The following is a 26,405-nucleotide window of genomic DNA, read 5'->3' as shown; positions in this document are numbered from 1 at the left end:
GAAACCACAAAGGTGTAGTTCGAACGCTTCTGACAGGTACGACGATGTCGCCGACCAGCGGACCACGGCTATCGACCACGGCCGACAGTCCGCTCTGGTCCAGGTGTCGTGTTTAGGGTTACCGGGATGAAGTGCTGCTCTGACTTGAAGGCCACGTCACACCGGAGGACCGACGCCTCCAGATGCAGCCTCGCATCCTGCTAGCTAGCCGCTGAGGAAGGTAGCCATTGTTTGAGTTGTTGGCTAACATGGCAACGGAAGCTAACACGGGAAGCGTCGGATAGACGGGGTCGGACGACCGTGTTTCAGCAGAGGATACCGGGCCGGCGGGTTTTAATGATGAAATACGTCCGTTAAACCGGGATTAAAACTGCCTTGTGAACACTGGTATGTATAAATACGACTTGTGAGCTTATTTTTTCGCTGACGTTAGCCGCTGGAGGCGACTTTTCAGCTCCCTTCATCTCCGACATTGACCTAGTTTCTCTCTTCTCGCTGACCTGTTATGTGGCTTCTGGCCTTAATGATGTCAACTGCAGTTTGGTTAACGTCGAGTCTGCTTCACGTAGAAGCCTCGCCCGTAACATGACAACCGAGGCTTTTTCTTCAGACAATGGCCTGTTGATAACCCGTAAGTATCTGAATATACAGCCCAGGCCTCTGATGATGCTTACACCATCGAGCCACTTCATCTGCAGTGTTATTCACCTGTGTGTACATTTGTGTGGGCATGACTGGTTACCTGAGCTCCTGTCAGGCACCAGTAACGTCCCCAGTAAAGTGGAAAGATCTCAAATCTCCATTGTATCTCTAAAATACAAAGGGCCGAGATCATATATCGCCATGTATTATTCTGGGTTCAAAGGAGGAAAACTGAAAACGTATGTTCTTCTGTTGTTTCTGCTTGTTATTGACTGTAGAAGGGCATACCCACATTAACCAAAGTGGCATGGGTTATATGACCTCACATTTTAAATGTAGAACTCCTCTTTTTATTATAAGTTAATAAGTAAAAGCACGATTGGACTAACCTTTGGATAACATTGTGTAGGATGTTGAGTCACGTGACATAAGATGTGATCTGTCAGAGGCCGGTCAGGCACAGGACACTTCATACCACTGATGAGCTTATGTAACACACCTGATCCCCTTGAATTTTGGCCAGGGACTTAACTGCTGGACTAAATATTGTATGAGACTGTTGCACATGTCTACTGCCACTAATACATGCCCTTGTTCTAATATAATTTCTTGCTGACTTTTATTACATACATGAGCATGCTTTTGTGTGTTTACACTCGTCTGTCCGGTTTGTGTTGCCAACACAACTACCACATCCGATGAATTACTTCATTCTTATGTTATTCATGATGTGAATATCCCTTAGTCATGCAGCATTTCCCATATATACATTTGTGCGGTTCACCCAAATAGATTTCCATTTACCCAAAAATATATTAATGTCTGCCTAAAAATGCAGTTGATGCATAGATTGATTGAGAAGTCTGTCAAAAGGATGCATTCATGTGCAATCAAAAAGGACTTTGCTCCTAAATTGAATTGCAAATGTCCAATTTCAGAGCATAGACTATCATAAGTGAATTTTCGACTTGTCCCATACAGTATTTTTTTGACACTTGATTGCAGGGGCAGTGAATGTTTAAACTAACCAAACCTTCTAAAAAGTTATGATAATCATACCATGCTTCTGTTTCTACTCACAGCTGTGGTCGTCCTGCATGATGTGTGACGGTTGTGAGGCTAGAGAGCAGTGCCTGTCCCTCTCTCCTTCATCTTGGGCCAGATCTCCCATTTAACCATATCCCCAAAGTCTCTCGCCCAAACCTGCCAAGATGACCAACAGGAAGGAGCCACCCTTCTTTAATGATGACAGCGTGGGAGCTTTTCACTATAAGCTCCCTTTCTATGACACTATGGAGCTCTTCATAGAGACCCTGACAGGGACCTGTTTTGAGCTGCGTGTGTTGCTCTTTGAGGCTGTCATTTCAGTCAAGGCAAAGATCCAGAGACTGGAAGGTACAAAGCACACACATGTGTAGTTTGCATGCTCTTTGGGAATAGTGTCCATACTTTATTAGTCAGGATGTTGCCCTGATTGAGCCAGCAAGCTGGATCAATTATTTTATAGACTGTGAATATGAGGAGTCATTTGTTTGATCATTTTGTATTCTGTCTCCTGTCTGAGTGCTGCTCTCTGTATAACTGCTCTGAGAGGTTTTGCACAACTGTATCTTCTAAAACGTGTACATAGTTTGTGCTTTCGACTTCATCAGTAGGCATGCAGCATCAGAGCTGCCTAACAAGCTTTTCTTTTTTAAAATGCCAAAAATGTATCGGAAGAAAACTATTGGTTACACTCCAAGTGCATCTGAATTAAGTATCCGTTCTCATTTATTCACTCATTTTGACCTTGGCTGTCCTCTGAGGTTGCTTTTTTCTGTAGATCAAGATGACTTTTCATAGCTACATTATTTGCTGCTGTTTTCAGTTTTGGTAAGAAAGGCCACTCTGTGCTCTGTTTGTGAGGAGTGTGTCAGCCAAGCAAAGTGTGTTTGTGATGGAGAAAACCACTCTGCAATGAAAAGAGCATTGCTCCCTCACTAACACTGGCTCACCTCCAGCGTCGGGTCAGCGAGTTTACTCTGTGGGCACAGAGAGCTTCCTGACTATGAATACACTCCATCTAATACAAGGAGTTGCTCTACAGAACCTTTGTATTCCTTAGGCTGTCATCCTCAACTGGAGTCTTATTTTGGTCTAATTTGCAATGATATTAGACCTGATGTAGACGTATAGTAGTATTTAACAGTTTTAGCTGCAATATAAGCTGTCTGCTAAAGGGTGAGATAACCCTTTAGCACATCAACAATTACATTAAAAACAATAACTATTTTAACAATGCTTCTGTTCTGTCATTTGCTATTTTTCAGCAATTGCATAGTTCTGTCTTTAGGGGGCAGACATGAATCATCTTTAGTGTGCTATGGATGCTTCTGTCTAGCCTTTCTGTCATATTTGTGAAGTCTATGAAATATGAACAGGTCCTTGTCAACTTTGCTTGTTTTCTATATTCTTCTCTCTGTCTCTGTCTCTGTAAAGGTATCCCGGTTGCCCAGCAACACCTTATCTGGAACAATCTGGAGCTGGATGATGAACACTGTCTACACGACTATGGGTACATCTATTCCTGTTTTCTGTCCTGCAGAGCACTGACACAGAGGCAAAATCACAGACAACTTGCTTGTTAGACAAATTACTAGCAATATGTTTGAATTCGCCCTGCGTTCATTTAGAGTCATTTACATGTGCACTTTAAAAGCCTTGTGGCTGTGGTGGGGACTTAATTTAGTTCAACATATTGTAAATGAGCCAGAGATATAGAGGTAGATGAGAAAAGTGACACACTGGTCATATTTGGAGAGCCTGCCCCTCCACCTTTGTCAGTTTATGAGATGCAGACCTCACCCTTCAGTGCTCTGCTTGCTGCAAATAGTGATATTGTTATGGGTGCTTGTCACTTCATTTCCGACATGAACAGCCTCTGGTGAGATATTGCTATACTTGCCTATCAAGCTGCTGCATGCTTTTGAAGTGTGAGAAGCAGAAAGGTACTGTAGACAATGAAACATCTGCTATGAAACAAATGTTCCAGTGGAATATCATGCACTTAAGTTCATCTGGAAATTATCCTGACGCTTTGAGTGCTGTAAACCTTCTATTAGAGCATTTCCTTTCTGCTTCAAAAGTAACACATTTAACCCTAATTGTAGATATGCTACTGTTATTTCCCTCTCCCCATTACAATTACTTACACTGGAGAATGCATTCCAATACTCTTCACGTATTCTCCTTTATTGATTGTCTGTTTGTGTTTGCAGTATTGCAGAGGGCTGCACTTTGAAACTGGTCTTGGCTATGCGGGGAGGCCCAATTAACACCAGGAGAGGTAAGGAAGAGACCAGAGAACTGTACATTTGCATGGCAGCTGTACATGAGTAGTTTTGTATTTCATGAAAAGTTTGTTTTTCAAAGTAAATTCCCAAACAGATATTGAAATTAAATGTACGGTTTTCCTGTTTTAACCACAAAACCCCCTCTCTTTTTCTTTTTTTTTAGTAACCATAGATGACCCTATCAAAGAGGTTACTGACCTGATGGAGATCACAAAGGAGGAGGGTTGGGAGAAAAGCCTGGCCAACAAGCAGGTTACGTTTGTGGTCTATCGAGAAAATGACCAGCTAAGCTTCTTCCGAGTGGTCGACAGGGGAGATGGCACCCTTACCCCTCTGTCTGAATCTGTGAGGTAGTGATATTGTCAAAGCGTCCTTGTTGTTTTAAAGCACAGTTATTATATCATTTTGTCTCATCAGTCTGAATAAAACTAATTTGCCCCCCTGGCCCAATTCCTCTTATGTGCATACTTGTATTCATGTTGATAATCACTTAGCATACAGTAACATCAGAAAAACAAAGAGGCTATTGCATTAGGTTCTGAGTATTAAGAATGCGCTAGGATAAAAGAAGTGTAAATGAGGAATAAACAGGATAAATTAGTATAATTATCTAATTATACAGCGAGCGTGGAGTTGAATACTTAACATTGATTCATCTGTGGTAGTTGTGGCAGCTGAGTTCAGTGAGCAGGGCCACTGAAGAGACTGCCGACAGCTTTGTTAGATCACTAATGGGAAGAGTGTTTTTATCTCTCATATTTTCCAGTGGTGGCTCGGTGTACAATGTGTTTGCAGAGGAGGAGGAGGAGGAGGAGGAAGATGGAGAGTGTTGTGCAGCTACACAGCAAAGCCTTGAGAACTCCATCACCATGAACAAAATGAAGCTACTCAAAGCCAAGATGGAGGACATGAACATCAACAAGAAGGTTGGAAGCTGCTGGGAGTACCGAAATCTATTTAATTGTATTGATTGTACTGCCTATCAGAGAGTGCAAATGTGGTCTCTACACATTCATTTTCATACCATTTCAAATGTAGGTCTTGTGGAAAACCAGCACTGCCTCCTTTCTTCCAGCAGTTTTTTATCACGCTTGTATTTTATTAAATCAAGATAATGAACCAAATTACATTGAATATTTGAACCACATAGAATCCTGCTTTTCATAATCATGGACTAAAAATGGTACCCTGCAACCATTTTGCATAATGCAGATGTACTGCGGCAAACACTATTTTGTATGTGTTTTTCAGACAATAGAGCTTTTAAATACATTAAACTTTAAATGCTTTAAAGATTTTTTTATGATTCTTTATTATTAATTTATGCAAAGGAATTTAATCAAGTAATAAAATAACCACTGATTTAACAGAAAATTGTATAATCTGTTGGTATAATCTAATCTGTCTCTGTCTGTGTCCTCCAGCCGAAGAAGTCTGCAAAGGTAAAACCACGGCCCCCCGTCACCCCACATCCCTGCAGTGGCGCTCTAGGACCGACCGGCACACGACACCACCATCGCCTCTTTCGTTCGCTCTCCCAGATAAACCAGCCTTGGCAGTCAAATATACAACTACCTCCAATCGCAGACCATGAATCCATAGACCCCTTCCCGCTCTCTGCTGCAACCTCTGCCCACTTTTCTATCCCGAGACGACCCCCTCCCTCTTTCCCATCGCCGTCTTGTTACATGCTTCAGGAGGAGGAGCCATGGGAGACATGCCCACCATTTGCAAAGATCCGGCCCCCTCCCAAAGTGTCCCGGTTGGACATCGGCAGCACCAGGTTGATGAGGGACTGTGTGTACCCTCAGCTCCCTCCACTGTGTATCAGGGGTCCACCTGAGGCGACCTTTGACCCAGCAGAGCCTTCAGGGGAGGCTGTAGGACTGAGTTTGCTGGAGGAAGCTGCTGGGCTGATGGTGCCAGTTCAACCTGGAGCTCCGTTTGGGGAACTGTTCGACCCTCTGAGTCTAGATGTGTCCATGCAGCCAGAGGGAGGTCGTCGGTCACTCGAAGTCGGGGCTCAGCACCAGTTGCCGCTCTCCCCATCCCCACTTAGTACCTGGACACTTGGGACAAGTGATGCTCTCACCAGCAGAGGGGATCGGACACAGCTCGGCACACCATTTCATATCGGCTCCCCCTCACCATTACCCGTCTCCCCCTCACCACCAACTTCTACCAGACCGCTGCCTCAGGCTTTTGATTCCACTCTCCTTTTTCCTGGCAGCACATCCCCTCACCTCTCCACCACCATGTCAACTCATCAGCTAAGCATTCGTGGTGTTAAAGTGGAGTCACTTGGCAAGAGACCAGAGCTTATCTCCAAGAGGGAAGCAAGAAGCATCACTAAGATGGCTAACCAAGCCTGGAAGGAGCCAGTTGGGTCCCTGAACAACTCTGACCTCTTGGCATCTCTCTCCGCAAGGGCTCCAGACAGCATTAACAGCAGGGGCGGCCTTGAAGAGAGTCTGGGACTCTCATTGCCCTCTGCCACTGCCTCAGGACCGGGCAGCCTCGGCTCCAGGCTGCCATCCATCCCAACGAGCAGGCTCCTTCAGGATGACCTGATGAGACAAATGTCACCGTTGCACCGAGCAGCAGCCTCTTACATGGTAAGTGCAGAGAGCACATGGGATTTGTGGGATAGCTTTTAATCCCCAATTCATAGTTTATTTATTTTGTTTAATTTAAGCTGTAATTGTCATGGCAATGTCTTGAAATGATTTTCACTGAATTGCCGAAGATCTCAATTAGAATCATCACAGTGATTCAGATTACTTTTTTTAATTAAATTCCTGATATACATTGTACTGTCAAGTTTTTGACATGTCCTGATGTGACAAATTTCGCTAAGATTCAACTGATACTACCATTTAGAGATATCATAATATGCATTTTGCCACCAGATAGGATGATCTTCTACAGAATATGATGATGAAAAGAAGACTACCTAAAAATTCCTTCTCAGTTTAAATATTTTATTAAACTAAATCAGACATTAACCCTCATGTGACACGGTGTACTGTGAGGCGTACTGTATCATGTAAGGTTCAACTGACAAATGTATCGTATTACAGCATTTACTGCCTTGTTCTTAAGGAGAAATGCACATTTTAGTCTTGATTGAAAACGGCTGAACTTTAAAAAAATCAGGGTCAATCAAAAATAATCAAGGAGTCCATCTTGAAATGAACTCGCCTTCTCTTAGGAACATTAGGTGTGTGTGTGTGTGTGTGTGTGTGTGTGTGTGTGTGTGTGTGTGTGTGTGTGTGTGTGTGTGTGTGTGTGTGTGTGTGTGTGTGTGTCAGTCAAAAAATATATATGCCTCACTTTTGGGTGTATATAGATTATTCTAACTGATACTTAGACTTTTCTCAAGAAAAAGCTCTGTTTTCATTGATTTGCTTTAAGAATATTTCCTGTTGCTGTTATTTTCTCAGGCCACCACTCCTCTTGCATCAGCTGGGGGAGTCATGACATCATTCGGGAGAATAGGTAAGGCAGACGCACAAACATCCAGTGGTTATTAGGCATTCTCGTTGGCTGTCGTCTTGAGAGACAGTGTTCTAAAACCTCTGTCAATCTCTTATTACCCTTTATTATAATTTACATTTATTAAAAGATAGTCTGTGGTTCTAATTCAATATATTGTCGATATCTTCTCAGGGTTTGTTAGCTGTCCGTTCTGTGTGGGCCCTAAAAAACTAAATCTGCTCAAATGTTCATACAAAAATGTAAAATAACCAAAATGGTCAGACCAAGCCACTATAGGGCTGTACCGAATGTCATCTTTTAAATTCAATGCTTCTATTGAATGAAGCTTTGAATGTCTGTTAATACAGGTGCCTCTGTGTGTGCGCCAGAAAGAAAATATGTTTTGATGTTAAATGCCAATAACTATGGATTGAAGCAGAATTTTATGTTGGCTTTAAAAAATTAAAATATTGGGAGTTTTGTAAATTATGACATTTATCTTTTTTAGATTTTTGGACCGATAACTGAGATTGCGGTAAACACGACTTCATCACTTTATGTCCAAAATAAATCCCACAGCATGCGCTCCTTCTTCACTTGTGGAGCAGCTGCAGCAGCAGCAGTACGCTCCAAGGCCTTCAGTTTTTGTAATCATTGTTTAAAAAAATAAATTCAATCAATGACGGAAAATATATGGTTTACGCGACCTCTGCCAACACCCTTGTTATGTTTGTTATAAAGCACTAGCATATACAGAAAGTGTTGCATTGTAGTGGTTGTGATCACACATTTGAGCTGTGGACTTGTCAGCCATCTGTTGTACCAGAGCGCATGGAGCCAGTGATTGTAGACTGTGGATGCCGTTCTTGAGGTGCAGTGGCACACAGAGAGGATACTGTTGTGTGAAAGCCTTCAATGCATGTTGTGTGAGCGCTACAACAAAGCACTGCAATGGTTTTAAATATTCATTATTTCGTCAACTGCAGAAGCAGCATAGACAACAGGAGGAACCAGGACTACACACAAGCACACTCACTTATTTATGTCAACCACTAATATGCTTAGACTATTCCCAGAGAAAAAATAAGGATAAATATGCATCAAGTACTGAGTCACATATTCCAATTTTCCTCTAAAACTGGGAATTTCTTACCAGTCTTTCCCAACGGATAATAATTTGTTGATGATGGTCAAAGGATCGACTGCTTCCAACATTCAACAACCCAACTAACAACTGCACACGAATGACCGATAAATCAGACTTCATTCAACTGCATTTTCACAAAGACTTGTGAAAGATATAGATAATATCTACATACATTATTTTGCTATTTGAATGAGCTTGCTAAATACATTCCATCTATCAAGGACACTCGGTATGCTGACTCTGGTGTTCACACCTCCATGAGTCATTCAAAAAGATTAATTTAGTCCTCAAAAGATTAATTTTAGAGACGCTCTTGGTTGCCTTTACCAAGAACACTCATTCTTTCACGTAGATAACCACAAGTGTTGCCAGATTATATGGGAATTCTAAACTATATATTTTCATTGAGTTTCATATCTGGACTATGAAGAGGCCATTTAAGTACAGTTGGCTTTAAATCCACTCGGTTATTGCCCTGACTCTGTTGTTATGGTTGTTGTGCTGACAAGTGAGTCATCCCTCTACTGCGGGAAGTTGTTTTCGTGACCTATGATGAGCAAAATAAATTAAACGCATCTAAGATCTGTCTGGTCATAACAATCTAAATGCAGACAGTATGTAAATGAGGCCTTTGTGTATTTTAGTTTTTGTTCAGTCACTTTGTCGCCATTGGGAAATAATGTGTAGGAAAAAAATGTGAACGTCCCGAATTGCACTACAACATATAGTTATGCTATTAAGGCTTTATTTCACATGTCAGTAATTTCCCAGAGGTTTCCTGGAGATAACTGTGCAATGTGGTACTAATTATAGGGAAAATAGACTGTTCAGTTTCAAATTAAAAAGAAGTTAGAAATTATTTCAAGGAAAATGTTTCTCTGGTAAAAATAACTTGAATGTACTACCTCATAGTTGTTTCTAGGAAACATCTTTGGAAATGATTAGTAAAGTCCAGACCTGGAAAATAAAACATATTTTGATTGGCCTGAATTGCAGATATATTGTTCATGGAAACATTGGGCTCCAGGTCCACCAATTTTGACAAACATTTCCTTGTGCTCCATTAAAACATTGCAACCTTTTCTTCCGTCGTCGGGGACTGAACTGCAGAGCAACACAAACAAAACAGTCAGGAGTTTCAATGAAGGTGTCAAATGACACCTGCTGGGATTCTTCGAGTTACATGATGTCCCGACAGTGCTGCTCTGTGCATATCAGATCCTCCATATTAAATCAGATTAGGATTTGGACAACCCTTAATAAATATTAATACAATTCAAGTTGGGTCTTCTTAACCAGATCATGTGGAAAATGTGCTTGGTTCTGAATATATTTGAACCCATTGTATGTCTGTATGGCAGCAGATTAAAGTGCACGACACAAATCAAAATCCAATCCCACGCCTAGCTGCTTGACGGTGAGCTTCCTGTACCTTTATCGCAGAACCGTCGGTTTTATCTGTGTGCTCCCGTATCCCCACGGCTCACAAGCCCTGCCGAGCTGCATGCTTCCACGGACACGATTATCACAGGCACGAGCTGACATAAACCAGGACTCCTTGATTTAGGAAATTAACTGTTTGTTTACTGACGTGTTTTCCTAAATGTAGACTTGGTAATGGTTCATAAGGTAAAGCCTGTAGATGTTCTAAAACCACTTTTGAAACAATTATTTGGACTATTTCAAGAATAGCAGCATTTACTACTCTTTACATATAGTTTAATTGCAGACTGTCATCAACCACGCATAAAATCTATTTTCAGAACGAGCAAGGAAACCCTAGATAAGAAGACATGAATGTGACGGTGAGAACACTGGTTTTGAGGTACTATTTTCTGGCCGTTTATTCCTGTGGCTATCCAGTGACATGAAGTGGACATAAAGCCTGACATGTGAAAGCACTCTCCTTGTGCTCATTGAAATTGGAATAAAGAAACTTGGACAAAACAAAGTTAAACGGTGAAGATTGACAGGTTTTAAAAGCACATTGCATTTCTGGCCACACTCCAGTGTTTGGTTCCACAGCAGATGTTTTGCCCTTTTTGATAGTTGCTAAAAAAACAAATGGCTGCTTTGGTAAGAAGCCACTGAAAAGAGAGAAGTGCAATTTTGCTCTCTTATGTGATTTTGTGTTGTTTTAACCTTTCTATGGCTTTGGGATTACTGTGATGGATCTAGCTAAAACAAATTAGAAGTCTGTGAACATTTTATCTCTAGATTTGTTGTGTGCTGACATCAGGAACAGTTAAAATGGTGTCATTTACAGAAAAGAGCCGAGCTACATGATTGGGCTGTGTGTAGATTTAATACAAGCGTCCTCACTACTCGATCAGACATTCCACACCGGCTACTGTGAGGTGTATAATAATAAATAAAAATGTTCTTCTATTCTCAGGCACTCCAACATACCACCTACCTCCAGTCAAGGCTCCCACAGGCAGAAAGAAGAGCTCAAAGCATTGCTTCCTCTGTGGCAAGAAGACAGGCCTGGCCACCAGCTACGAGTGCAGGTAAAAGTGCCTCCAGCATTCCCAGCTGCACTCACTCACCCACTCCGGCGCCTGACTCTCAATCTAATCTCCCCCTATTTGTCATTCTTGTCCTCCAAGCAGCCGCTTTATTGGAAAGTGATCTTTTCCCATTTCATCATTTTGTCTCTCCAGTGAAATATGTCTCTGTTCACCACTTGTTCTGCCACGAGTTATTAACATTATCAAAGTTATTAACATTATCAAAGTTTCTCTCCACGACATTAATTCCGTCTCCCGGGCCTCGTCCGGGGCGTACGCCCTGAATGTCACGCAACAGTGTGTAACGTAGAGCTCCCAACTGTGTTCAAAAGACTAACTGATGCTTCTGTGATTAAATGAGTAATTTAATTTGCTCAATATTGGTGCTTGTAAATTAACTATATTGCATATAGAATATAATAGAAAGAGTGTTGCTCTTTTTACAAATGGACAGATGGAAAAGAGATAAAGAAGCAAAGGAAGCTTTCAGTCAAAGGAAACTGTACTGAGTGACGTGACCATTTATACTCTGCAGAATGGCTTGAGGATTGAGCAGATTATCTTTGCTGATGGTGAAACTGAGTGTTTTTATTTGACTGCGAGGTCCTCTTAAATCAACACACTGTAAATATAGAAGTCTTGTTTCTAGATTTTTGCATACTTACCAAACATCTGTTTATTTTCATTTTCAGGTGTGGTCACAACTTCTGTTGCACCCACCGCTACGCAGAGACTCACGACTGCACTTACGACTACAAGGGCGCTGGACGGAGATTTCTGCAGGAGACCAACCCTCTCATCAGTGCTCCCAAGTTGCCTAAAATCTAGACTGTTCAGACTGAGCCGAGAGAAGGAACTTATTCACCACTGTGTGCTTTTTTTTTATCAGCCAAGTTTGCTTAAAATTTAGATCAAATATTCTGTAAAGCCAAGTGTGAACAAGCAAGAGTAAACTGATATGGCAAAGAACTGATTATTGCTTCTTGATAATGTGAAGATGTTTATCCTTTTTTTTATTTGTTACCAAGTTCTTTTTCCGTTCCATAAAAACAAAACAAAAAAAGCTGTGCTTTTATGTAGGTAGTTTTCGCTAAATATATCTGCTGCACGTTCAGACATATCTATTTTTAGTTTTGTCAGCCTTTTTAAAAGAGAAGAAAAAAGATTGGACCGCTGATGACTTTTCATTCGACAAGTCTTTGACAGATGCACTTTAGAACTATCATATTTATACATTTGGCTTTCCTTTTTGTGTGGGAAAGAATACTTACATTTCTGTGTTTGTCTTATAAAGTGTTTATGATGTTGTCACTCAGATTTTTATATTCTTCACCTCTAAATGTCTTTCTTACATGGGCACATACATACAGACATCACTAATGAGATATTTCTTAAAAATGAACAGTATACCCACTCAATGATGACATCCTTAATATTTATTAATGAATAGTACTTATTTAAATTCAAGGTTGTTTTTTAGAATGCTAAGTATGCAATGTGTGTAAATGTGAAAGTCAGTTGTAATCTGGTTATCTGTAATCTGATTTTATCAAGTAAACTGTATTAGTATGGGAAAGAGGGGGGTTATGGTATTTATGTGTCTACAAGTAAGATGCTTGCCATGAAAAAATCTTTTGTAAAAGTCTTTTTTATTGCTCAGCTGTTGCAAAAACTTTGAATGCTGTTATAGTATCTACAGGAGTTTGATCTAATAAAGGTTCTTTCCATACATACTGTACATCCCTGACTGGTGCGTGTGTGTTTGGATCCAACACCTGTCTAATTATGTTTCCAATTGACTCATTATTTAGTTTTACAGATCGATGTCTCAGTTCTCAGGTCTTGCTGTTTCGGGTCCTCGTTATTTGCACGTTGAATGTTTGATCTTTCCTGCATGCTCGCCCTGTAATAGTTCTCATATTAATGTGAAGTAGGTTAGAAACTGTTTGTCATGAATGACTAATTTTTGTCACAATAAGAATCATATTTTCCTGATGCATTCCCAAGGCTAGTTCCTTAGCAACAAGCTGAAATAGTTTTTGCACCTGTTGAACACCCCACTGTTCGATTTCTCGCCAAAGCTGGGGCAAATGTAGCCAACCACTTCCTCCATTAGCGCTCTCACCATCTCAAGATAAACGTGTTATCCCCTCCTGGGGTTCTATCTGCTCATTTCTTTTTGCCCTCAGTTTAAAAAAAAGAAGAAAAAGAAACATGATGTGATTGGACGGTCGACAGATGGATTGATCCCACTGGGCCTTCTGCTACCGGTTCACATTTTCAATTGTAATGTCTTTGTATTAATTTTGTCAACGGGAGCACTTCAAAGCTGTAGTTTGTTTATATGGACACATGCAAAATACAAACTAATGGGAGTGGAGTGCAGATGATGTATCATAAATATGAGAACACATTGTGACTGTAATCCAAAACATAATTATGTTTTATTTCTTTGCTGGTGAGTAGTGGAAAGGCTCAATTGGAAAGTGGAGACGCTGCTCATTATGCACTTTGCTTTCATTTTGGATGGTGTTCCCGTGCAACAGACAAACCCCGACCTGAGTCACGCCTCACTGTTTTTATTTTCACTTTCCTCCTTCATGTTGTCTGGCTTTGATCCAAGATAATTGGGCTGGCAGCATGTACGGCTGAAGCGCTGCTGGCAGATAAATGTACTTCAGCATGGAGAGAGGCATCTTTTTTAGAAAAATACATCCCGCTGATTTTATTTCAAACTCCTCAGCATAGCAGCAAGTAAATAACATTTGTATTATGCAAATATTCTGACAATTTGAAAGACTTGTTTTTCCAGAATGTGGCCTACCGAAAGTGGTGAATATATAAAAATGCATGTTTAAATAAGCAATTGAGTAACTGTACTAGTTACTGGGTACTCCAGGGTGGAGCCAATGCCCTAAAGCCTGGACACGACCTTGGCCGTCACACACCAACACCTTTCAGTTCAGTGTGTCTAATACTTTGGTTTATAACCCAAAACTATTTCTATCTGCCTTAGAGTTCAGTGCTAAATTAGCACATGTTAGCATACCAACATGGTAAACTAGAAGATAAACATGATCAATGGTATATTGTCATTGTTTTCTTTGATCATTGTTTTCTTTTAACCACAAGATTACCATGGCTTACTTTTGATAATATGCCCACATGTTTGCATCTTCTAACCTTTACTACTACGATTTGACTATTCTAGCCTGTGGTGCTGCACCACGCAGAAAAACACACAAGACACAAATGTCTGAGCGACCGCAACGTGAACACTGGTCTCATTCGGGGCACCTCTTTGGAGGAGGTTCAGGTCCACCATTGGTACAAGGACCTCTACTCAGCCTGTGCAAAGAGTTCTGCTGCAGGACAAGCTCTCCCAGCTGCACGAGCCCGACTCCTCCTGCAAGTGGATCACAGACTTCCTGTCGGACAGGTAGCAGCATGTGAAGCTGGGAAAACACGTCTCAGCCTCTCGGACCACCAGCACCTGTTCCCCCCAAGCTGCGTTCTTTCCCCTCTGCTCTTCTCCTGTACACACCAACAGCTGCACCTCCAGTCACCAGTCCGCCAAGCTCTTGAAGTTTGCGGATGACACCACCCTATTTGGACTCATATCTGGTGGGGAGGAGTCCGCTTCCAGGTGGGAGACTGACAACCTGGTGACCTGGTGCAGCCAAAACAACCTGGAGCTCCACGCTATAAAGACAGTGGAGATGGTTGTGGATTTCCGAAAGAACACAGCCCCACCTGCACCTATTAGCCTCGGTGACTCCCCCGTCAACGCTGTGGAGTCCTTCCGCTTCCTGGGCTCCACCTTAACCCGGTGACCTCGAATGGGAGCTGAACATCAGCTCCATCACCAAGAAGGTTCAGCAGAGGATATTCTTCCTGAGGCAGCTGAAGAAGTTCAACCTGCCAAAGACCATGACGGTGCACTTCTACACCGCCATTATTGAGTCCATCCTCTGCTTCTCCATCAGAGTATCATCCGCTCTGCTGAGAAGGTGATTGGCTGCAATCTGCCGTCCCTCCATGACTTGTTTGCATCCAGGACCCTGAAGCAGGCAAGTAAGATTGTAGCCGACTGCTCTCACCCTGGACACAAACAGCTTGAGTTCCTTCCCTCTGGCAGGAGGCTGCGGTCCATCAGGACCAAGACCTCACGCCACAACAACAGTTTCTTTCCATCTGCAGTCGGTTCACCAACAAAGCCCGGGACCCCCACTGACTGACTCTGACTCTCACATCCAAGAACAACTTCAAACACCCCGTCACATCTTTTCTTCTCTTATTAAAATACACTTGCCACTTTTATTTTGAAATATATACTTGTTTTAAAGTACTGTTATCTGTTTGTTATTATTTATCCATATTTATATCTAGTATTGCACTATGTTTATTGTTTGTATTATATTTTTATTGTTCTATTATTTTACTCTATGTTTATTGTTATACACTTTTCACCAAGTCAAATTCCTTGTGTTCAACGGAATTGGCAATTAAATAATTCTGATTCTGATACTAATCATGTTTAATGTGGATCGGGAGGAGCTTTGTCAAGACAGACAAGTGATGTGACTTCACAGGTATCTCAGCCTGGACTTGGAATCAACACATCTTTAACAAAGCCGACATTCCAGAGGGAGGACAGGGGTTTGAAAGACACGAGTGTTTATAAGTGTGGAAAGGGGCCTTAAAGAAAGTGTTGAAATCAGTGGTTTGGAGCCTAAAAATCTAAATAGCTCAGCTGCTGCGGCATCAAGTTTGACCAATGTTTTCGAAATGTGTGTCTGGTGAGACACCAAACTTTATGAAAGTGCAATACGAGATCACTTGTTCAAGAGTGTACTCTTTTCATTGTCAGAACACCGTGGGGTGTATACAGGTTTTGTCTGAGTATTTGATATGGTTTCCTTCAGCTGTTTCTTCCGTGGAACAGTCCTTCCAAACCAAATGCCTATTTTATACTTTTTGTTTCAGGATTGTTCCGCTTGCCTCTTGCACCTCTGCCAAGTTCTTTAAGTCTATATTTTTCACTGACCGAAAACAATGCTTTCCCCCCTCTTTTTATAAACATGGCTTTTAGAAGAAGAAATGCAGCTCAGCGAGGCTTGCGGCGGACATATCAAATACCAAAAAGTGTACAGAACTGGAAAGGATTTAAAAAAGATATAATACATTGTAGGCTAATAAGTCTATTTTAATAGTATTCATTCAATTAAATAATCTCCAATACGTATAGGCCTACAGACTAAGATTTTTAGTGCTGTAATCAGAATATGCAGTCATTAATAACCACGAGAAGTTCAAAATTGTGCAAACTCTTAACTCTGAAGTTTGCATTCATGGCATAAAGAGGAAACGTCGTCACAAATTGAAGCTCACCCACAGGATTGTGGCAAACAGACAGTAGCCATGAAGTTTTCCTTATCTGGAATCAAAACACAATGTTTCCACAGAACCTTAAGTGTTTTTCAAAATAATGTCTTGGCTTGTTTGCGTGTTAGTGCTGCTGAGTCATGTGTGCACAGGGCCGCAAGGACCAAAACACTGAAGCAGTACCGGTCTGACAGGTTCACCCAGGCAAGAAAGCAGGGAGGCCGCATACTAAGAACAACTTCACACTTTGAACACCGAGGATAATTCCCCCCCACACACCCCCACCCCCCACTTGCTCTCCTATCTTTAAGTCCTGTAAATGTGGAGAAAAAGGTTGTTTTAGTATCATCAAGACAGCTGTGTTTCACTTGCCTGCTTCTCTGCACGTTCAACACAACAAACCACATCCCAATCTTTCCATGCCACGCAGCAAGGCCTCCTGTAGCCTGTAGTTTATATCTCTGAAGCAGGGACACATGCATGACAAATTGGCAGACTCACTTCTGAGGTGCCCACTTCGTCCAGACAGAGCACAGAGGCCCCGTTGTCCCGTCCCGAAGACGGAGTGGCGGACTGTGCATCAGTAATAAGCTCAAACACAATGTCAGGTTTCACAGAGCCGAGGCTTTGAGTCAACAGAGGATACATTCCCTGGTTTAGTAAGTGAGCCTTTCCCGACACACTGCACTGTGAGTGGGGAGCTCTTTTGGAGTAGTTACAGTACAGTGTGACTCACTACAGCACACTGCAGTCCATTCATAATCTGAAATAATGACCATTGAACCTGAATATATTAATACAATTTGACTGGATTGGAGCTATAGTGGTTCTCTATAGGCTAATAACAAATCTGGTATGTATTTTCCATCAAATCCAATGTTATAATAATGAGTAATACAATAAAAAATGTGTTATCATCATCTCATCATTTTGGGGAAATACATGTATTCACTTTCTGTCAGAGAGTTGGAAGACTACAACAGGAGTAAAAAGTTAACTTAGTTCTGTAACTAATATTAACACAATCTAGCAGCACACCCGGAGTTAATTAATCATGATTAATTAGTCCATGCTGTTCCTTTAATTTGTCCAAAAACTTACTTTGGGGTTATGAACTGGATGAGTAACGTCCTGGAGTCTGGTTACTTGCAATACTGGTCATACTTCCCCTGTGTTTTATTACACTTTGTTTGTGTATGAATTAAACAAATAATAGTGCGCTAATAACCAGTTGGCTTTAGAGGTTCTAGCCTGCACATACACATATACATATATATACATATATACATATAGAGCAAAATGTCCAATATTCACTCTTTCTTTCTTTTAACTCGTTCTCTCTTTAACTCTTTCTTTCTTTTATCTTAAGTTACATGTTGGTGTCTTGGAAGTCCTGAAATATCTGACTCTTTAGCTGCAGATAGGTTAGCATTAATTAATTAGCATCAACATTAATTTCATTTGAATTTGAGAGTTGGGTTTTGCTCTGTGGGTCAGCAACACCTTAATGCAACATTTCACATAGTCAGGGCAATTTATATAAAAAGCATTGATTAATGGAGTTTTAAACACCAAACATGTGATCCACCATCATTGTTATCATCTTCAGTATATGCCACCAGACCTCATTGCGCTGGCGTGCGCCGCCTTTCCTTTAAATTCATTATTCACTTCGCATTTTCCTCTCCACTCCATCTTAACGCGGAAGTCAGTGACGCACCGCTACACACAGCTGCTCTGTGGGGGCAATGCAATAAACAAAACGTCGTCATTCGGTGCCAAACACAGCGGTGAGTGTCCTTTTTTTGTGTTAATTGGAATATGGAGGAACATTTGGTCCAAAGCAGCGACGCGTCCGTCCACACTGCTCTGCCTCCGCTGCGCCTCTCGCGTTATTGAACCCAAACGGAGGCGGCTGACGGTCGGGCGGACGGACTGAAGCGCGGCTGGGCTGCACTGGGGATGTGATTGTGTGAGAATTTGCTTCTTTTTTTAAATTATTGCCTGCTGTAGAAGCCGAGAGTGGGTGCTGGCCGACGGTCGTCGTAGCCGTTCTGATTTAAGGTATGAACACATTCAGTTTAATGTCCGCGGCTGGTGCGCTCTGCAGCAAAACCCAGCAATCTGATGCTCAGTGGATTCAGAGCCTTCGTGGGGTTTGTCCGTTCAGCATGCGGTGGGGACTCTAGTGAAGACGTAACGTTAATGTTGGCTGTGTCTGAGCACGCCTTTGTTTGTCTCCCCCAAGCCCTTTGTCACGCTCTGCTTTACGGGGAAATAAGATGGGACGCCAAATGGAAATATAATTAATTGCTCTCCGACATGATGAAGCATTGTTGTATTGGATTTTCTTTTTTTTCAGCATTTCTTCACATCATTGCAGTCTGGGATGCAGTCCTTTTAAATGCAATCCGTGCCTTTTCAAGTCAGGGTTTCTGTCCTTTCAAATACATTATATGGGGTGTTAATTGTGAAATTTGCATGATGGCCCACAGCAGCTTCCTTTGTGCCACAGAGCATTTGCTAATGCATTTTCACATTTGCTGTAGACTTCATGTCTGAGGTGCACTGTCCGTCCGGATGTTCCCTTATTATGAACCATAATAAAGCCAAGTAGAGTCCATGGCTGCACTGCTTCCACATACTACTGTAGCCATATATATATATGTGTGTGTGTGTGTGTGTGTGTGTTTGTTTTATATAATGGGCTTGACATCAACAAGACTACAATTCCACACATAGATTAAACTGTCAAATGTTGCTTGCCTGTTAAATAGTGACGTGTACCCTCTTCTGCTATGATAAATTGTTACAGTGGCTCTCACATTACACTCAGTCTTCTCATTGGTTGCAGTGTAGTCGGCGTGTATATTGCGGTTACAGTTTGTTCAAATATACATAGTTTTAAGCAGAGCACTCTTGTGTACTCTAAAGCTTTCTGTCCTTGCTACCATTTTGTGAATTCCCTTTTTGTGTTTTTTTTCTGTGGGAAGGCAAACCTTTCACTCATCTTCATTCCAAGGTAACAAGTCTTGGCGTGATGTCAAAGACAGGTTCCTATAACACAACGTTTATCATGATGTAGGCTGCAGCTACTGTCAGGGTTAGATGGGGAGCCAGCTGTGTCTGTGTGTTACATCACTGTAGCCTTTTGGTTATGTCTTCGACAGTGTTGTGAAATACTGAGGGGCTTGTTGCGATAAGAAGCCTCATTGTCCCGCTGGTATCTGTGGAGTGTGCGTGCACAAACTTGCAGAAAACACAATGCGTATTCTCTCTGTCATGCTGCGGTGTAACCAAGCCTGCCTCCTCACATGGGATTACTGCATATAGATTGGTTTCTTTTTCGTACGAACACTGTTCAAGTTTCTGACACGGTTGAGTGTGTAAACAATAGCGACGGACGGACGGAGGCCTTTTTCAGTTGGCGCTTTAATCTTGGTTTCATACGTGGCGTTGAATAAAATATTTTTTTTACTTAAAATAAAATTAATTGGGAACTGCTTTTTAATCGACAGAAATAATAAAAAGCAAAAAAGTAGCTGATTTCAACTTGTCAACATGTTTATGTTGAGAACACAGATACTTTATATTTTTTGTTGAATTATAGCAATGATATCAAATTGTATTTATTTGCTGTCATTGACGACTTTAATAAGTACCATATCAAGTGACTTTTAATTAAGCAATAAGGTACGAGAGGCAGTACTGTATCGTCAATAATGTACTGTTCAAGGGTGTTGTTAGGCCCGACGCGCAGCGGAGGGCCGGCAAACCCGGTACTGTAGATACAGTACTGCCTCGCTTTTATAATACGGGTACCTGCGACTTTATAAATAGTAATAGTAAGCTCCCTTTCAGCACAAAATAGTTGTAGCCACCAAACGTTGTGTATAAAGAAAATAGTGTTTGGTAATTGTCAAACTTGAAATGACAACAAACAGTCGCGCAATTTAAATCTACCTGTTATTTCAAGTGCACACTGATATGGAACGCTCTAAAAACAGTACTTTATGGCTGAATAAAGTACACCCCGTGACTCACTCTCAACCAATCAGAATGCTTGATTTGATCTACCCATATTATAAAGCACTATATATGCCAGTGTCTTTTCTCTCCAAAAGGTAGCTGTACTTGCACCAAGTTATTTGCAATATAGCATCTTTTCAGATACACTCCAGACACTCTCCCATCCCTCTCTTACTGGCATCGACTTCCGTCATGGCCGGCTGACTTGGTGCCCTCTGACAGGGAAGGATTTAGCAGGTATCAACGATTCTGCCGTTATGAGAAATCTCATCTGTTCCAAACCTCGAGCTGCCCAAGCTGTCAACAGACTCTGAAGTCGTCAGTCGTCCTGACAGGACCGACTGCAGGGAGAAATGAGAAAGTAAAGTCACGATTATGATTCCAAATGGGAGGAAGAGGGCGACTGAGACGTTTGCTGAAACCGTGTGCAAAGGAGCCTGCAGTCTTAATGCACTGTGCCATTGTGCTTGCAAATTAACTCATACTTTCTGTCTTCAGAGATGGGTTCTGAGGAAAGTAATTGGACGGTGGCAAGAATGCAATCAAAAGTATCTGTAGGCTCCAAAAGAAGCTTTCTGCCAATTAACTGCCGTCATTGTTTGACACAGTTGGTTGTGATGGTGAAATGTGCCTCCCACGGTATTTTACAATATGGAACAGAAGATGTGTTTGACAGCCTCCATTGTGCCGGTCTATAGAGGTTTCAATGAAATTCAATTTGACAACAGCCAAAAACCTTTTGACTTGCAGAAGAGTTTCAGAAATAGGTTTTTAACTCTGGTGGACCCAATCTTCATCTTCATTTTGGTTAATTATTTTGTTCCAATAGCTGATGTCTGACCTAAATGATCACATACAGCATGTTTCAAAGGGCATACAACTGAAAAGGAAATATTTATTTGTTGACATTTTTTTAAATGATTATTTCCAACAATTCATTTTTCTTGAAAAATGAATTTAAAGCTATACGAGGAACTTTAATTTCATGTTGATTTTGGTGGACCAATGCTTTAGTGTTTCGGAGCAACACAGTCACTTTAGAAAATCTCTTACAGCAGGGTCTGACAGTCCACCCCGCACAGTTCTGGTTCTTTCGTGCCTTCCTCTCCTCCAGCAGGTCCAGCAATACGTCTTGGGACTCCAACAGAGGGGTGTTGGCTTCTAGTGGGGAGCTCTGACGGATGTATAGTATAAAGATAACTGGATACAGCGACGCCTTCCTTCCAGGGAAGGTTGCTCAGTGGTGCATGAAGCAAAATAAGTTTGACTTTGTAGTATATAATTCATATGAAAATACCTGGATCTGGCCGCCAAGGGGTCGACAGAGCAAGCTCACTAGTGTTTCCTTTAACCCCGCCTGTCAGCCCTCGGTCCAGCCTCGTTCTCAGGCTCATTCACATAAACAGAGGAAGGAAAATAACTCTAGATCTGGTTAGTGCATTTTTCCAATTATCCAATTATTTGAAGAAATATGGTTAATAATTAAGGTTAAAAGGTTGTCGTATTGTTTGAAGAAAGTAGATTATCCTTTTCAACAAGACACACACACACACCCTCGCTCTCACACACACACCCTCGCTCTCACACCCAATTCCTTTTTTTTGTATTTCCTGTAATGTACAATAACTCTGGAGGAAGAGATAATGGTCAATATAACCATGGCACTTGTGATTTACATTCCATTCTAATCACCAGTGCTCTTCTTTAGTCCTAATGTATTTTCATTTCAATTTAAAACATCAACCTGTTTCAAAATGGCCCCTGCAGATGGACTACGGTGTCCAGTTCACATCTTCGCGCAAATTCCTCACGACTCGCACTGCATCTTTACGTCAGTGGCTTAGCCCTGTCTCCTCTCACCATGGTGTTTAATCTGTAAATTAATATTAATTGCATTCAGCAAAGGGACAGGAAATTAATCCAGCCAACAAGCATCTGTCCTTGTATGTATCCTGTTCCCCTTTACAGGAATATGTGCGTGAGTTATTCAGGATGCTTTTTCCTGTAACTGTAAGGAAGTTGTGACAGTTGTTTCTGTAATAGACTTCCAGTTTAGCAAGTTTTACTTTTTGAATTGACCCTCAGCTGAACTAACTAAAAGTCTATAAACAATATTGCCACCATATGGCTCTCTGCAATCACAAGGGTTCCAGTACCTCGTAGACTCTGTGCAGCTGTCCCATACTGCTTTTGTTATCCTGGACTATAATTGTATGAACGCGTCCCTTGCTAGTCTTGTGGTATCAGCCTCCAGCTGGGCTGCTGCTGTGCCCCACTGTGGCTGGTCTTCGTCCACAGGGAATATAGAGTATTGATCCAATGTAATGACTTCCTCCTGTGGATGATGTCATACACCCATGTGAACTAAACCTCACTGGGATAATGCTAATGGCTGTAGTTAAAAACACATTGGTTATCGGACAACAGGACAGTGTTTATATTGACATTTCTTACAGATCATAAGTAGCCTCCCTCACTCAGACCTACAACATATGTGTATGCGGTTGTATAAGTGTGTGCTGCATGGGTGCAATGGAATGATAATGTAAGGGATGTAATGTTGCCATTTTATTATAATATAATTCCTAGTATGTTGAACCTTACAGTTTTCCTGAAATGTGATTCATAAGGGTAAAGCTTTAAGCTCCAGTTTTCTTTTTAGTTTTTTAAACTAACGCACTATACTGCATGATGATTTACATCGGTCAACTATTTTCTACAGAACATTGAAAGCCAGTCAGCGGTATTTTCATTTCTTATGGAGTAAAAACATCTACTTGCAAACATGTTTTTGCTAGCTAATCCATAATAGCAAACAAAACTGCAACATAACGGATACACACTGATTTCAAAAGTGTTAATGTCTTTAAGAACGTTCATGTGGTAGTGATAGCCTGACAAATGCCATGTCACAACTCTTTTTGAGCAAATAAGAATCAACATAATCATTTTGATTGTTGATAATGATCAGAAATTCCCTCCTGCATCCAATCACACTAGAATCTGACTTTTCATATCAACATTGAAGAATTCTGATCAAGTTGATTTAACCATAATGTTCAATGTAATTATTTTTTCTCTGAGCCAAGCACTCTGAGCGTCGTGTTTCAGAGACTAATGGCTGTCTTGGCGAAAAGAAAGTATAGTATGATGGGAGGCTTTACTTATAATCTGTGACCTTTCCGTGGAAGTGCATTTATTTTTTAAGCCACTGTCCCTCCCACTGATATTATGCAGCGACTCGTCCTACAGGAATGTCACGGCAGTTTAAATGTGCCTCTAAACACGCGGTATCGACGGCAGTGTTTTGTTTGGACTAACTGGGGGAAAAACTGTAATTGGCCTGAGCAGCAGCAGGCACTGTGGCTGGCAGACAAATACAATAGTTAACATGTCATTGTATTTTAATCGAGGATTGTCATGCAATCTTTGGGAAGTACCCTGCAACCACTTGAACTCTTTTAGTTTTTTCCCCCTTTGGAACATTATCAATCCACCACTTATGTGTAATTCACTGGAGCGCTTGTAAACGGAACACAATCAACTGCTTCAGATGTGGATTTCTGCAAAACAACAAGGAGATCCCAACAGAAGAGTTCCAGCCGTCATTCATTATGAAGATGAAGTTAGTTTTTTTATTACTAATGACTTTTCTATTGTTCTCCATCGATTGTTTCTGCTAGTGGTGTTTGCATTATAACAGGACATTTGCTGCTTGGAATTGTGTGTATTCATGACTTAAATCATCAAATTATACATTCATGTCAGGAACAGTCCCCTGATGCAGCAGACCAAGTAATTCCAGCTCTAAATCTTTTCTGTGCCTGAGAAGACAGCCATATTCTGTGACCATTTTGCAGTTCATAGGGAATTAAATAATTAATGCCTCCTGTTATTGCTTGTGCAAATTAGTTTTCTAGACATAATATCATGTCGAAGTTTGAATTAGTTTTTCAAACACTAAATGAGTTTGTTTGACAAATATTGATTCCGCTGAACGAATGCAGGTTTTTGTGTATGTGTATTTGTTGAAGCTGGTGTGATCACATGGTGGGACACCTGTGGTAACAATTAAACCATTTAGAGGAACAGCTGTAATGATGTGTGCCGTCCTGGGACAGGTTGGCTGCTCTGTCAGGTCTCGGGTTATGAGGCTGACATGACACCACCTGCTGCTGTATGACATTTTTAGGAGTTCAAACAGGTAAATGTCGTTATGATGGCTTTGTCACCGCCTCCCGTTTTAGCCCCTTGGTGTGACGATGATCTGAGCTGAAGATCTTAAAACCACCCAAGTCGCTCTTTGACCAACAACCATTGTATTTGTGAGTCAGGCGTGTAATCTGTGCATATTGGTAGATTTAGTTTTGTCAGGATGTACAGCATAGAGGGTGGATTATTTTGGTGCCACGTTGGTCTGATTATCCCCATTACAAAGAGATGAGAGGTGCGTGTGGAGGATGCTTTGGTGCTTTGTCAAACCAACCTGACACCCATTCATTTGTACCCTTGGATATGGTCTGTGTGAGAAAAACTAGGAGGATGAGAAGACATGTCTTGATGTATCAAATGTTGTGTGATGAATTACTCACTCTCCGTTTATGCACCATATCTAGGGTTGGGTACCGAGAACCGGTGCCATTATGGCACCGGTTACAACACGTCCGGTACCTACCGGACCGAAAAGCAACGCATATTTCGGTGCTTCCTTCCGGTGCCTGAGCCGATTTAAATACTTTTTTTTTTACACTACTCTATAAAGTTGCACGGTATATAGATACTAAAAAGGTAGCGCGGTACCCGCACGCTAAAAACGATTATTAAAATAGCGCGGATCAGAGGGCACTCGCTGCTCTGCTCTCTGTCTGCCTGCATGCAGAGCGGGGCTCGAGCGGGCGGGGCTTCCAGCGCTCACACACACAGTGCGCGCACACAGAGATCGCTGGAGACACGAGCACGAGCTTTTGAACGTCCGTCCTCGGCTTGATGGAACAAATCTCTCCAGTTGATATTAATGATGACGTGTAGTCCAGTAAAGCAGCAGTTTTAGGATCCAACAGTGTCTGAGTTCTGTTGCACACGGTCCCATCAGGCCACCTGATGCTTGTCTGTTCTTTTTTTAAAAATATATTTTTATATTTTGAAGTTAAAAGGTTTGAAGCTGTAGTTTGAAGCATGTTTTGTATGTACTTATTTATTTATATCTATAGTATACTTTAAACAGTTAATAATATTGTTCAATTTGAAGAAAAAAAATTGCCTTGGCAATAAAAAAGTATCGGTTCAGGCACCGTTTAGGCACCGGTATCATTTTAAAAGTATCGGTTTAGCACCGGTATCGGGAAAAAACCCAAACGATACCCATCCCTAACCATGTCTCTTCACTCCAAACATTGATGTATGATCTCCAGAGACACCAAATAGGTCTTGGAAAAAGACACATTTTCCACATTCCCCGTTTTGGCATGTAGCCAGCATGAAGAAAGTTTTGGTATTATTTACAGAGGTTTCCCGATGTTTTGGAAATGGAGCTAAAATAATTATTTGATTAATCAAGTGGTCAGCCAACAGGATATGAATTGGCAATTTTGATAATCATTTCCTTTTTTAAGTGATTTTCAAGCATAAATGCTAAACATTCTTATTTTTTCAGCTTCTCAAATGTGAGAATGTTATGCTTTTCTATGTCATAAAGGCTGTTGTATCGAACTGAATATCTTCTTGTTTGCATGAAACAAGCATTTTGAATTTTTTTTCTCAATTATTTGACTCTTTCATAGACAAAAATGAATATCAATCAAGTAAAGACTAGATCAGCTGATTAATCGAAGATTGTGATTTCAGTTGCAACCCTAAATGAAAGTGAATGTCTTTTTGTAGTTT

General features: G+C 41.2%; 1 protein-coding gene across 1 annotated transcript; it reads left to right on the top strand.

Annotated features, from left to right (window-relative positions):
- Positions 1-1,853: 1,853 nt before the first annotated feature.
- Positions 1,854-12,804, top strand: zfand4 (zinc finger, AN1-type domain 4; the record flags this gene model as incomplete). Its single annotated transcript, XM_079229330.1, has 9 exons — positions 1,854-2,037; positions 3,121-3,196; positions 3,900-3,967; positions 4,138-4,324; positions 4,741-4,900; positions 5,399-6,589; positions 7,418-7,472; positions 10,994-11,108; positions 11,801-12,804. The coding sequence occupies 9 exons, from the start codon at positions 1,854-1,856 to the stop codon at positions 11,934-11,936; spliced, it is 2,172 nt and encodes a 723-aa protein (XP_079085456.1). The 3' UTR covers positions 11,937-12,804.
- Positions 12,805-26,405: the final 13,601 nt, after the last annotated feature.

This window comes from Taurulus bubalis, assembly GCF_910589615.1.
Source record: "Taurulus bubalis genome assembly, chromosome: 14".
NCBI lineage: Eukaryota > Metazoa > Chordata > Actinopteri > Perciformes > Cottidae > Taurulus > Taurulus bubalis.
Note: the sequence above shows the minus strand (reverse complement) of the source record. Positions and strands in the feature narration are given on the sequence as shown.